This window comes from Opisthorchis viverrini (genome assembly GCF_000715545.1).
Source record: "Opisthorchis viverrini unplaced genomic scaffold opera_v5_193, whole genome shotgun sequence".
NCBI classification, from domain to species: domain Eukaryota; kingdom Metazoa; phylum Platyhelminthes; class Trematoda; order Opisthorchiida; family Opisthorchiidae; genus Opisthorchis; species Opisthorchis viverrini.
In genome coordinates, this window is record NW_008751853.1 from 160165 (window position 1) to 175068 (window position 14904).

General features: G+C 43.0%; 1 protein-coding gene across 1 annotated transcript in view; it reads left to right on the forward strand.

Annotated features, from left to right (window-relative positions):
• The window catches only part of T265_14451 (hypothetical protein), a gene marked incomplete at both ends in the record, with an annotated part of 27936 nt that extends 13395 nt beyond the window's left edge, over positions 1–14541 (forward strand). The window contains 4 exons of the mRNA XM_009173690.1: positions 4684–4852; positions 6556–6734; positions 9974–10169; positions 14341–14541. Coding sequence (XP_009171954.1) covers positions 4684–4852; positions 6556–6734; positions 9974–10169; positions 14341–14540 — 744 coding nt within the window. The remainder of the gene's footprint in view (positions 1–4683; positions 4853–6555; positions 6735–9973; positions 10170–14340) is intronic.
• Positions 14542–14904: the final 363 nt, after the last annotated feature.

The following is a 14904-nucleotide window of genomic DNA, read 5'->3' on the forward strand; positions in this document are numbered from 1 at the left end:
TATATATATATATTAAGAGCCCCAGAGTGAAAAGGACAGAAAAAGAGTGGGTACAGGAGGGGACCTAGTGCTGGCCTGTGTCAATCATTCTGAGGTGCCTACACCTCCAACCGCAGACAAACTTGAAAGAAACTGACAGCACGAACGCCACTGATATCGATTAGCCGCCGTTACTTGCAATGTCTTTAGCCAAGCACAGGCGGGATCATGGGGACCCCACCTGGAAGACGTACAACACCAACAACACCTAAACTCTTCGTGATCTCTTTCAAACCTTTCTTCCAAGTCATCTGCTGTCCACCTCGCGGTTTGCGCTATCCTGAAGGAGGCACGGAGGACAACACTCGTCTCGGTAGACGGTGTTTCGGCATGCGTAGCACATGACCGAGCCATCGTAGTCGATGACGCTGGATGTTTTCCCGGATTGAGGTGCCTGCAGCACAACCCATTACCCGTTATCTAATCACCTCGTTACTGGTTCGCTGACGCCATCGACAACCAGCCACGCTTCTGAGGTATCGGTGGTCGAAAGCCTGAAGACGCCTCACACTTTACCACGCCTCCACTTTACCAAGCATACAGTCCATGATTGTGATCGGTTCATTCAATATGAATAACATGTTCTCCGGGTGAATTACCGGCATCGCCGAATTCAGGTCACCTCAATAAGAGTGACCTGAATAGTGGTAGGCACAATATAAATTGGAACCGGGGGCTTCTAAGTCCAAAAATATTCACGCAATAAATGAGTTATTATATGAGGGGGAACTTTTGCGTTTTATCTGCGGATTATGCGGTGCAAATGAGAGAAATTTTGTGCTAAAATGCAGAGAACACTAAATGTTGATGTAAGGCCCCTATTCGTCAGTCCAAGACCGGTTTTGCCCTTCTTGGAGCTCAACAGGTAGGCGTTTTATCCGGCTTTTCGTCAACCATATGTTCTACTTGAACCCAACTCGCAAGAACTAACGAAATACGCCCAGTTGGATGATGTTTTTAAAAACATCATAAACCAGACTCTCAACTTGGTTTCAGGTTAATCTCCTGTCAAAGCCAAATTTGTATGCAAATGAGGGTACTTCGGAAATACCTGTTGATATTCATCAATATTGAAAATTTCACGAATTCAGAGGGCGATTGAAACTCACTGCCTTCGGAATCCTCCCACTGTCAGGCTTGAAACTGAAAACAGTGTTTTATGCACCACACTTCAAAGAGTTGTTTTATTTATCTTCTATTTAATAGCCCCTCCTGAAGGAAGCGAAAATTAGGCGCAGTGCGGGTGTAATTCCAACTATGCGGTCTGTCTTTGTCTGTAGTGCGTTCATCACAGCTTGTTCCATGTTGATCACCATTATCATTCACATCTTCATCACCATCACAGATAACTGCTCCCACACTGCCGCACAACCACTAAGTTTATTTAATTATAATTTAGCTCTGAGGTGAAGAATCAGGAAAGAAGGTTAGAGGGGGTACCTGGTGCTAGCCTACCGAAAGTATTCTGAGGTACCTACATTCTAAACGCTTGGTCAGACAACCTGGAAATAAACTTACAGCAAGAACGCCACCGCCATTTCTTGCACAAGAAGGGCCACAGGAATACAGGCTGCATCGGCAACACCCAACAGCTCTTCGTAGACTTTTTCAGATGCTTGCGCCAAGTTACACGTCCACCTCACAGTTTACATTCTGAAGGAGCAACGATAAACAATGGTTGCTTGAAGATTCTCCAGGAGATTCTCCTTATTTATCCCATCGCCTCCTCCCTTCGATTAAGAGGATCAACAAGAAAGGAGAGAGTAAATATCCGTACCGGATACCACTTTTTGTATGAAAACCTATAGAGAGATCGAGGAGCCAGTCAACACATGCGTTCACGTGATGTGGACCTCGTGACTGAAAGATAACCAGCGGGATATTCTGTCCAAGTGAGAGTTAACCATACTGCTGACCAGCTTTTCAAGGCCAAGCGGTTATGTTCAAACTACTGGCCAGAAGGTTGCGGGTTTAAGACTCCATGGAGCTTGAGATGCGCAACTCTGAGGATTTCCGACTTCTCAGCATAAACTACCTTCACTTACAGGACGAAATCTCTACAGGTATCCTCAAATATCCTCATGCCACCTACAATCACCATACATTCTCACATGCCCCGAAGTATGCGAATCAGTGTCTTGGCTAAGTTAGCAAATATCCAAGGCATCACCTGTTTGGAGCGTCTCTAGAAGTCACGACCGACTGCCAGAATCGAACTCGTCCTTGATGACAAAGAACACCAAGGTTTTGCATCGTCTTTACAAATAGCGTTGCACTTACACCTGTGATATGTGGAGATTTGGTCAAAATTCCACTTGACGTTCATGGGTACCATCGTCAGACGTCTAGGAAACAGTGGCTCCACAAGCTGCATTAAGACGGAAGTCGTGGTTTCCATATTCAGTTTTCGAAGGCGGGCATCATTACTGGATCATCTAGGTTGTCTGGAGTGGTCTACACGCCTCAGATGAGTGCAGATTTCTCAGACAGCTATTTGTTGAGAAATTCCCCACCATGCTCAAACGTAGCGGGTCACATTTCATCAGAACCAGAAGCACAATAATCCTTGCATTGAGATATACAGTAAAAAAATTTCTGAAGGGGTTTCACAAGAGACTTCACATTCACAGTACACGTTTCCGTCGAAAGTTGGACATTGTAGATTAGAAGCAACAGGTAGCCAACGGAGTCGTTGAGCGAAGTGTTCGACCCGAGGGTCCAAACATTCTTTGCTGGAAAATCACTGTGATTCGTGAATTCCCACAGACAACAGGTTCCAGAGGATCAGTCGAGCGAATCAAGTGGAACAATTTGCGGACCCTTCCTTTACTTTTTGCACCTTCCGTTCCTTCGACATTACAGGTTCACTCAACTTTCCGCTCAGTCTCACCGGGCACCGGATGATTCATAGATTTGTTTTTCGCCTGTGACCAGGGCCTCTAGCAAACTAGTGGTCTTATCAGATACCCAGCGCCTGAAAGAGTCCGTTGGGTTGTACCGCAGGTCAAAGTTTCAGCAGATTCGCGCTATGGATATTTGTCTGCAATGATCTTTGACATATGAAATTAAAGCGGCCTGTAGGTGTTGGAGGAGGAGGTTCTGATAAGTTTGACACCTCGAGTACTAAGCATGACCTTAAAAGTATGGCGGAAGTCAGAAAAGAAAATTTGTATGATTGGAGTCTACGTATGTATTCCAGAAGAAGCATCAGACGGTGAACAACCCTCGCCACACCGATTCAGTATGATTTGGTTGGGTTTGGGGCGGTTGTTAGCGGACACCACGTAGTCAAACAATTTCAGATATCCGGAAAATCAGCCCTGTAAGGAAAAAGCCTATAATCAGCATATATGTGCAACAGGTTCTCTCCGTCGTCCGTGCGCCTCATGTTCTACCCATATAGTCCTACCTACCACAGCCTTCACGCCACCAACGTCACAACGAAAACTACCTCACTTCAGTTGTCTTTTTCTTCTGATGGACTTCAGGATGGTTGTTTAAAAACGCGCAATCCATCGATTAATCTGGTTTGATTACGTTTTTGTACTAGCAGTGTTTTTTTCTTTGTTTTTAGATGAAACATAAACTTTAGTTGTATCGCGAATTGCCGAATAATGGCAGTCACTAACTATAGACATCGGCACACTGTCCGAGAGATAAGCACATGCTTACTTGTTAAGTCATCTAATATGAGCATGTACAAGTTCACACACTTGACATAATTTACTTTTCACAACGTCATTCCTGAAAAGTAGTTCTCAAAATAAGTGTGTCTGAAGATCACAGAACCACTGTAGCCACAGAGTGATGGTTATTCTAGGCAGGAAGGTGATCGAGTTCGGTAAAGACCTCTTCCCGGCTGTTTTTGGAGTATCCGAGCTGCTTCTGCTGTTTAGAATAGTAACACTTGGCCTGCTCCAGTTCCAAAATTTTCGCCTTGCTGTGAAAATGTACACTTTTGAATGAACGGTAGAACTGTTGTCCTAAGTAGCGCATGCTTTAGGATTCCTTCAGTCTCTGCACCACTTCCTTTTGTAGTGTACCAATCCACTTGGTTTTCAAACCCTGATCAACCGGCTGACCTCGTGGTATTTTCGCCGGCCTGTCTTAACGAAATAGGTGGCAATAACGCCGAAAGTAATCGTTCGAATGCGTAGCTGCCAGCGTCACGTGGATTTGGGGGACAGTTAATGGATGCTTTTCATGCCGTTTCAGCTTCTCACTTATAATTACATGCCAAACTGAGACACGCTTGAGTCGCACAACACTGCCTGGTTTGCAATGGTTAGCTTATACTAGAATGCATCAAGTTCACTAGTGTGCGCTATTAGTAAATGATGTGCTCAAATGTGTGGAAAAAATCTGACGTCTGCCATTAGGTTAGCCAGTCCGTGTATGGATGTTGTCCCTAGTTGCTAGATTCCATTCACCTCAATGGAAGAGAATCAAGAAATGGCCTTCTTAAGAATAGTTTTCCACGGTGAGTTTATTTCATTAATGGTGGCCAACACCAACGGTTCTCGAGTGATGGGACAATATGAAAACTGGATACTTGCGTACATTTCTGCATTTACATCATGTAGACGAAAACTTTTTATTTTACTTTTTATTTATTTATTTATTTCATTTCTGTTTTCTCTGTAGTCTCAGAATCCAAACACGTATATGTTATTGTTCGACGGCACTACCTGTCTCACTGAAGCTCACCTGCTCAGCGAGAAGCATAAAGTGCACACTGGAAAGTCGGCGGGTGGTGAGATCAATATACTTACAAATGCTGCTTTCGTTATCAAATATGGAGAAATCAGCGCATGTAAGTAGAAAAATGTGTACCATTTACTGATGGATACTCAGTCCATTGAAATATAGATCTTTGCACCGCGTGTACCGTGATCTTTTCCAAGAAGACAGTGTGTTGATCATCTTTCCAAAAACCGAAATGGGTGGCACTAACTAGCAGGAATGGTAAAGGATCAACAGTCATTTTNCAACAGTCATTTTTACAATCACACTATCTGGCGGGGTCTTAGACGATTACATATAGATTCCACATGTAAATAAGCCCAATACAATGGCTACGGTACTCTGTGGGAGGTTTAAACAAATCGAACATACCACTGTTGGACAGTTGAAGTTGGTTAGTTTCTCTCAACTCAGAGAACACAAAATGAGTCCCAACGACAAGGTGGAAATCTCGTGACTATAGTTATGTCTGGAAATGAGAATAAGTGACTATTTGCTCCTCAGTGCCATACGTTCCCCTTCGCTTCTGTGATCATAATCTGTCCCCATAAAGACTACTGCTGGGATATGCCAGGCTGTTAGATTGTTGGTGAAAGCATTGGAGTTAAACCGAATGACGCGTTGGATACGCTAAATCCGTACATATCATTAAAAACGCAATAATAGCGCACCCGAGTCTTAAGTACAGAACAACGAAGTGATAAGATAGAAGTTATAAAATACAATCGATATTTTTTGCGGAACTCCGGAGGGCCCGAATACGGCTGTTGCAGATATCAGCCAAGCTGTGGTAAACTGCATGAATCTTGCGCACATTAGTCTACCAAACGATGATGCTTCTTTTAGACACTTCCTTTGGTTTCTGGTGCAGTTATAGCCTGTGTACTCCTAGAGCTATCCTGTCCTTAGTTATTGATAGATCCAATCAGTTCACTCTTGAATGCTGATGGATTTTCAATGGATTTTCATGCCTCCATCGATTCACATTACTCGTTCTTGCTTTGGCCAGAACGAGAACGTGTTCCAATCAGGTTCGTGCCGGTCCCCTTCAGAGACAAGTGAACAAACATCGTCTTTCAGCAACAAAAAGACAAGAATGGTGTGCAATGTGTGGTTGAGTGTACTTGGTCTCAATTTGTCTTTGCATAGAGGCGATTTTGTGGAACCTGAAGACTGTTGTTGTGATGAAAGAAAACCTCTCACGAGAAAATACGTAACACATTTTTTTCAATATTGCAAGCCACAACAGCTCATCGATGGTCCAGTTATCCTTCCTATTTGTATGACTGGTAGGACAGGTAGCTTTGATGGTCGTTGGTTTGTTCGCTGAACTGGATAATTTGATCGCAAACGCTACATCACCTATCGAGCTGACATCACCAGTGCGTTGTTAGAGATCGTATTGAAGCGTGCGTAGTGATGAAACGTTTGCAGTCGGATTCCACCGTTCAGTGAACAATCCAAATACAATCTACTCTACAATCTACTCTACTCTCCTCAGTAGTGTAGCCATATTTGTTTTTCATCCGAAAAGAAAAACATGTCATCACCAGATTTGTTTGAAGGACGATCATTTTTATTTTGAAACTGCTCAGACCCTCGTGCCGTAAACTCCGTTCAGACATTAAGTCAACTCCAACAGATCTTGCCAAAACGTTGCGCCAGCAACCACTAATCCAGAGAAAAGGGTAAAAAAAATTTATTTTTTGGGATGTAACCTTGCTCATTTGCAACTTGTAGATAACATACCGTGTATTACCTCTCGAATTACAGCCGAACCTACAACGAACCATTTTGAACAGGAAGTATGCACCAATTCAGATGAAGAGGATGAAGAAGCAGAAATCAACCAGGAATCAACCGGAGGGTCGCCACGTGTCAATGAGTTTTGCGTTCATTCGTATACGGCCCCTCGCGGCTTCAAAGCCGAACTTTCCTTTACGTCAATGAATGTAAGTGTCAAACGGACAGGTAATCTCCCATGTGATCAGAATCTAAACGATTTTATCACTACCTGAAGTGCCCTCCCTCATGAGGTCAACACACCCATTAAAAGCAACATTTATAAAGAAAGAGCCCATTTTTTTATCCATAAGTACGGACAAACACTGAGAAACTGCACTTCATCTTGATCCTGAGTTCATGGCAGGGAGTGGTAGAGGTTGTTCTGGTTACCGAAGTAGTCTTCGGGACCCATTTACTTCGGCGCTTTCTTCCTCCTTCTAATTTTGTTTCATCATTTAAGACAATTTTGATGCGATGTGCATAGGACAATGTGACCTGCAAAATTAATGCGAAACTGTACCGGGTCACTAGTGTTAATGATGAGCTTGTCCCGACTCCTCAATGTGGCTCACAAGTTCACTAGGAGATGTGTAGCCGAGCCATTTGCTTGACAGTTTAAAAACAGTTTAAAAACCACGAGATCAAGTAGTGATTGAATATTTGCAGCCGTGTTGAAGTATCTCACCAAAATCCTCCCCGTCCCTCCGAATTTTTTTGGCTTTAGAACAGAATATGGTCATTGGCAAGTGTTTTCGTGTAAGAATTCGTGGTGAGTAATTGTCAGCTACAGTTGCGGGAAATTTCACACTCCCAGACATGGCGTCACAAACTATAAGATACATTCTCTCCGGCATCAGCCAGTTCGAACTTGGTTGTTTTTCCGAGATCTGGATACTAATATGTCAAGCCATATGAAACATTGCAATCCAGTGTACCTTTCAATCATTTGGGAATACGTAATTTGTGGCCTTTAGTTGGACGGATCTTCATGGATTAGCGGACTGATATACAGGAACAAGGCTTTCCTCCAAGCCTCCTGGGTCGGGTTTGTTCTTGCTCTTCAGCGACTCCTGTTCACCTGAAAGGCACAGGGGAAAAGGGTGTAGCACTGCTCCTTAGGTTCTCAGCGTGGGGCAGTAATCTCGCCACCCCCCAGCTAAAAAGACATCCAAAAGTGCTTCAAACTGGGTACTAGATGCAGCCGCAACAACCGTCTGAGGAAGCTTATTCTACGAAGCTACTAACCGAAATGAGAAAAACTGTTCCCCCTGTCCCTGCAGTGTGTTAGTCGGGTCAACGGTGAAAGACCTGTTGGCCAAACCTTGTTAAAATAGGACATAAGTAAGAACTAGGTCTCCTTGGAGGCCACAATACTCAAGGGAAAAATAAGCCGAGCGCCGTGAGACGCGTTCCATAGTTAACGGATTTAGGGACGGCGACAATTTTTGTACCAACTCGTTAGATGATTCCTGAGTGGACAACTTGATTGGCGTAGTTAGGAAGCGGTCTGACGTAGGCCCCATAAAGTATTTGGAAGTTCAGCATGTGGAACATTCCACAGGTTACCATTTGCTTGAACCTTATGGTAAATTACATTTTCCAGCGAGATCCGAACGAGTTTGTAGAACCAAAACCGACTTGATTTTCACACAGCAGATCTGTTTTGGCATTTTCATGCCAGTCACTATGTACTTTTGGGTTCTTATGCTTTGGATACAAGATGGTGGATCCACAATCTTCTTTCAGTGATCACCCCATGGGGGGTCGTTCTTCAGTCCTCGTTTTCCTTGATGCAAACCAATACTGTAAAAACTGAGTGTTTATTCTAAACTCTGAACTGAATATCATAGACCAGGTTAAGTTTTACTGTCACTCAATTCACTGTTCAGTTATGCACCGCAAAATAGCCTAAACTTTGCTATTCGAAGACGATGTGGCATTATAACATGCAGCTGGCGCCTGTGTTCACAGAGCCTGATCTTCTGACTGACAGCACTAAACAGCGCTGTCAAAACTATAGCCAGCTGGTTTAACAAGAACGCTCACAACAATCTGGTCTGGAATGATTGATTTTGGCCGAGTTATGGGTTATCGTACGACAGTAGTTTTAATCTAAGCGTCGTCTGGTTTGGCGAGTTTGCAGCCATCTTTTACTGCTGAGGTTCGGTGAAGCATCCGTTCACATGCAGTTTCAAATAACCACAGAAACAGAACATCTCTCTTCATCTAATTACTGATGTCGGAAGACTTGTGTTCAGTTTCTGGTGAAGAGCTTAGTCAAACCCAGGCTCCAGTGTGGTGTGTGAACATTTCTTCTGGCTACATATTTCATCTAAGTTTTTCTTTATTATAGAAATGGGAGGGAAGTCTACGAATAGCTGCCTAAAGTGTCAGTAAAACTGTGGAACCAACCAGCGTTTCTCGGATGTAGATAGAGTGTGATATCACAGGCACGCTGAGGCCGAGCAAACCAATAGACGAAAGCTCTGTGCATTTGAAAGATTGTTTGATTCTCGTGCAGGAAAACGCGCATGTCCGTTGTGCTCGTGATTCGCACATGAGGTTGCTTGGCTGTCTGGCTATGTATTTGACTGGATATTTAGTACACCGAATTTAGTAGACGCAGTTCGTGCGGTGTCTCGGTTCGATATGGTCCCTGGGCCTTACAAGATGTCATTATAGGGTGTTAGCAATTCGGAGGAATGTTTTAGTATCATTATCCCGAAGTATCTTCCGAATGGCCACTGAAGTGCCATTTCTACAGGATATTTCCACGGTGACCACGAGGTTTTCGTCCCCCTATTTCACCGTTCCGGGTAATGTTTCCGCCATTTTTTGGGTAATGAGCCCCAATGGGTAACAATTTTGCTGTACTATCTCACTGAGTTTTTTTCAGTTCATTTGTTCGTATGAACTCACCCGAGCATACTTTCTTGACACGATTCACCAACGATCCGATAGCCGGGCGATTAACATAGCCTGGATGCCTAGACTCACAATGCAAGTACCCGGCTGAATATTTGGATTTGCTGTGAATTTCTGCTGGAAATCCATGACTGGTGTCAACAGATACCACGCAGTCCATAAAAATTATAGTTCTCTTTTTCCTCTCAGTTCAGATCGTGAATTTTAAACTACTGCATTGTTCTTCAATGCATTCTGAGAAGGTTTGCCGTTATGCGAATGATATTTGATTCTGGTGCAAGTTACTATCACTCTGCTTGACTAAGCTTGAGTTTTTCGCTGCTGTAGGTCCTCACAAACCCGGGGTTTGGTCTTGTTCAGAGTTTGATTTCATTTCTGTGGTTCGATTCCCTCGTAAGGACTCCGTATTAGATGTACGAGCAATTGGAGCAGTCTATTTATTTAAAACTAATCTTATTTGTGAAACTCTGCTTCTTTTCAGGTTTTTGAGGGATCGGGGGATCTACATAATTTTTTGGACATTACAGGAGGACCGTATTGTGGAGTAGAATCAATTGATCGGCTCGGTCAGTGGCCACACAAAAAAGTCGTCTCGCGTGGCCCGAAATTATGCGTGATTCTGGTGACCGACTGCTGCCATGGTGAACCCTGGAGTGTTACTGGTGTTTTCAAATCTAGTGAGTCATAAGGAAGCCGATGTAGTTCAGTTTATGTCTCAGCACTGTAACTCGTCCGTACCATGCACCCACACAATCAGACATCGGTTGCCGTCTAGTTCTCAGCACCCCCTTTGCTTTGGTTAAACTAAGCCGTCGTAATGCTAAACAATAGGACCTGGTCTGTGTTCGCCGACGATGGCTGGAACACCGGAGTTTCAGAACGCGGATGCTGATACGACTTTTTTCGGCTAAATAGAGAAAATCAGTGGTCCATTGAAGAACGCTGTGAACGCAGTGAACTTGAAGAATCTTCTGAATTAGATAAATGTTGCTGACTGTGTTTAACTCATGACTTATGACTAGCTAGTTAGCCGCGTATTGTGGTGGAAAAAACCCGAGATATCACTCCTGGCGAACTATGTTCATCTGACCACCAAGAATGGCGTAACCGGTGTTCAAAGAGTCTTCAACAAGCATCAAGAAAACTATTCTACTCCCGTCTGCAACTAACATATGATGAATGCCGGGATATTCCTAGTTTGTTTTTCCACTGATTAACTCTCCATGTTATTTCAATAAAGGAAAATGTCGACGTTCAGGTAGCGTAGCTGATCGTTGGCCTATTAGCTGAGCTGGGCAACGCACGACCACCACTCCATCGCTAGGCACTACTACGCTCCCCTAAAACGCACTGATGATGTCATCTCGAGTGATGATGAGACGTTTGCAATCAAATTTCCCAGTTCAGCGAACAAGTCAAAGACCCACTATTCATGCCCTCACTCGAATACTGCCTACCAAGTTAGTTCACACAGGTCTTTTTCTACCTGTCGGCACAGGTTGGATAGTGGTTTGATGACTAAAGGTGCGCGTGAAGGAAAAGCTTTGGGGATTTGAGTTGTCGTCCGGCACGATCTAGCTGCTCGGCGCATAAGCAAAGGCAGATGCACATATAATGATACACAGGCGATCGTCGACCCAGTACCGTGCACCCGCTAAATCAAACTATAATAACCCTCTCGAAATTGATATCCATCGAGAGTGATGTGAAGCCGAGTGTTAGCCTTCCGTCGCGGACGTGAATATTTATCAAATGAGATTCCCTCTTCACAAAAGGCTAATATATGCCAAAATAATGGGAGGGGGCAGTGGTACATCTATTATATCCTTTTGAGAATCAGCAGCGGCGCACATCCCAGCACAGATTGGCTTCACACTATCAACAATACACATTTATGTTTCTATTCCAAAAGTCACTATCTCAAACTAATTTCAAAGGTGTGTAACTTATCTAGCATTATCTAGGTATTTGGGATAGCAGGTATCACATTTGCACATGTGACAGGGAGACAGAGCAGAAAGATGTCCTTGGTTAATTGTTGTTCGAATATGTACAAAATGTCCTCACGTGTTCCATTTCCCCTAACAATTCATTTACTGCATCTCTCTGTAAAAGTTTTAGAAATCAAGCGAACAAATAAAAAAAGCAACCATTTTGATTATTACTACATAATTTATTGGGAAGGCATTGTCCAGAATTCTGCCACCGTTATACAGTTGATTAATACTAAAAGAAAGTAAAGTGGCGTCATTTTCATGCGATGGTTTTGTCCTGAGAAGACGGTAACAGTAGGGTCTGTTTGTGCGTGGTTCGTTTCTCACAGACAGTTTATCCAGCGCCACTGAATCGATGTTGGGTGGCTTAAGATACCGTCAGAAATTCCGAGCTGTTTTGCACCAAAATATTTTCGTCACTTATTCTAAGCGCTATTTGTTAAGTACAACAGTTCTTATAATCAACTCCTTGCGATCACTTGGCAGGCAAATACTCGGAATGGAAAACAAAACCCACCAAAACAGACAGTGATTTAATCTGTGCGGTCCAAATTCCAGTCGATCAGCCCTGCTTGAGGCTGTATGGCATCGGATTTCACACCCAGGATTGGTTTATTCACCGGTCTTCCACGGACATGCTGCGGTTAGCTAACATCCTCTGTGTCACAAAGACTTCGGCGGTCGAGTGAACTTAAGGTAGAATACAGTGACAGTCTTTCACGTCAAGGCAGAATTCAAAATTTTTTACAACCGAGCAGCCAAAAATTAACTGGAGTCAAAATCCTTTATAATCAGACAAAGCTTATAGGGCATAGGGTGAATGTGAACACGTAATCTTTTTAGAGGAACTTCAACTATTTCCTAAGATATCTGACACATTTTTCAACAGTGGACATCGGTTCTTGTTTGCTAGATCGTCTATGCCGAGATTAAGTTAGATGGGAACGTAGATTCTGCTGAGAATAAGGTCAAATCGAGCGAGAAATTTCAAGTGGATGTAAAAACATTCGTCCACAATATCCAGTCTTTGGATTACCTCAGTTAAGTTCCTTGCTAGTCTGAGTAAGAGAAGAACACAGATGCATCAGAGACCACTGACGATCGGTCTTGAAATCATGGGGTCTTGTGGCCCTGAGATTGTTTACTACCACACCTTTTGGCTGTGGCCAAACCGTTCGGGCTGAACGAAGATTAAATGATTGCACGCGAAAGGCGGTATGATTCCGATTTTGTGCACCTTTTCAACTTTCATTGGGTTAAGGAATCTTCAAACGGAATTTCTTTGACAATTTGCTTGTCTTTAACTAAAGAATTGTCTGCTTGTAGAACGGAATTACGGAAGTTCTAAATTTCATCATTTAAATACAGAACCACGGTAAAACCTCAACGATGATAGAATTAGCCGAAAATGAGATAAGATTCATAACCTTCTCTGGCTTATCTCTGAACACAATTCTGTGCCGTACAAGGAAAGCTACAAAATGCATCATTCCGAAAAAAGTGTTACATTATTCCCCTTTAGAGTCTATATATTCTACTTTCATATAGAGAAGCATTGTTGTGTAAAATGATGATGCATTACTCAACCGTTATTTTTATCCTGTCCGTTTTGTTAGCTTCCCCATACAGTAAGTCCACCATTAAACACCGTAGCACAATTTATCACGACTACTAGATGCCCCAGTAATCACGTTTTGTGTTTAGCAAACGAATCCATTTGGGAGCGTCAGAGATCCAAACTTTTGGCGCAGTACTGATCCACTCCACTATCGTCCAGCACAATCGTCAGGGGTTTGCGTATGCGCATCACATATTAGGCCAGTACGAGGTCAGTCGCCGTCATTTCGTCGTTCCTTACAAAGTGAACTATCACCGCCTCGTATTCAAATGACTAAACACATAATACTGTCACCAAATTGACTCATCCCAGTTTATAATATAGTACAAGCTGTACCTCATTTTGGAGAAAGAACTGTTTGTTCCTTCCCGAATATCGGCTACGTGAAGCTCCCCAACAATATGTGTCACGTTTTGAAGGTATTGCTCCATGATACCTCCCTACTAGAATGTTTTTATGAAAAAGGTATCAGTAATGAGATATGCTACAATGAATCGGATGAAAGTAGTCTGAACTGAGTACCGGTTTTTATCGTGAATCCAGTGTTTTGGTACGAGATTACAATGGATACCGGGCGATTTTTGATGCTATCAACGATTTTGGTGCAAGACACCTGTTCTGTTGCGTGTAGTCTGTACAACTCAAGTGGCGTTTCATCATCGTAAGGAATTGTAACTGTGAAGTATTCGAAGCGGATGAAACTGAGGAGTGCCAAAATGATGGTGAAACCAAGAACAAAAGTTGCATAATACTCGTGGGCATACAAGCGACTTGTTTCGTCGATTCATGTTAACTTCGGTTGTAGGGGCGAGTTGAACAGGCCTTCTGACTTCTGATCTCATAATTTTCACCCTACAATGCGAGTGAAATCACCAAATTGAGACAGGACTGGGCAAATATCATGAGAACTAAATTGGCGAACAGAGCCCAATTTTCTCATTCGCTATCTTGGTTAGAGCATGACGGCTTTTCATGATACTAGTTTACACTCATGAAGAAGGTTATAGATGAGTAAGTAAAAAAGTGCGAAGGAGCGAAAAGAGCATAGGTATCATTGAAGAAGGCTGATTATCTCGTGCTCACAAGCTTCCCTTGAACAAGGCCTATTGTTCTTCTGCGCCCTATTTCAAGTTCGAGGTATTCAATGTGACCTAGAGACTCAATTATCCTTATACTGCTCTCTGAACCCTTACCAACGTTCCCCATGAATGTACGCGTTCCTGCAAGTGCGTCTAGGTTACTATTCTAATTTAAACGGATTAACACATAGAATGAGTTTCGTTCACCATTTTTGTTCTCATGGCCAGAACATGGAATACGTGAAAACACTGGAATTGTCCGTGATCAGACCCCTAATGCACGAGCGCTACTTAAATCATCTAGGTTCATGCATAATACTACCTCATAAAAAGGAACATCCCTGTGCTGGGCCAAAATAAGACTGAACACGATCACATCGAGAGAAAACATTTGACCAATCGTAAGTGATCTAGCACCCCCATCCGTCACCATAATTGTTAATGCACGTCGAACTGTGATTGGAATGGGGAATATTAACCTGTGAAATCCCCGACATTCACAATACTCTGTTATATTGCACGGATATTTTTGAAAATTTCCTTCAGAGCCGAGTCCGAGTTCTAACGCTCGCTACTGCTGAGACTTTTTATTTATTTCGAGTAACTTGCCAAAGCCATCGTTTCGGATTCGCTAATGTAGACTTATGTACCACGGACAAGCATAGTCTCTTGAAATACAGGTCTATAGTAATTCGGCTATTGGTGTTTATTGTTACACTGT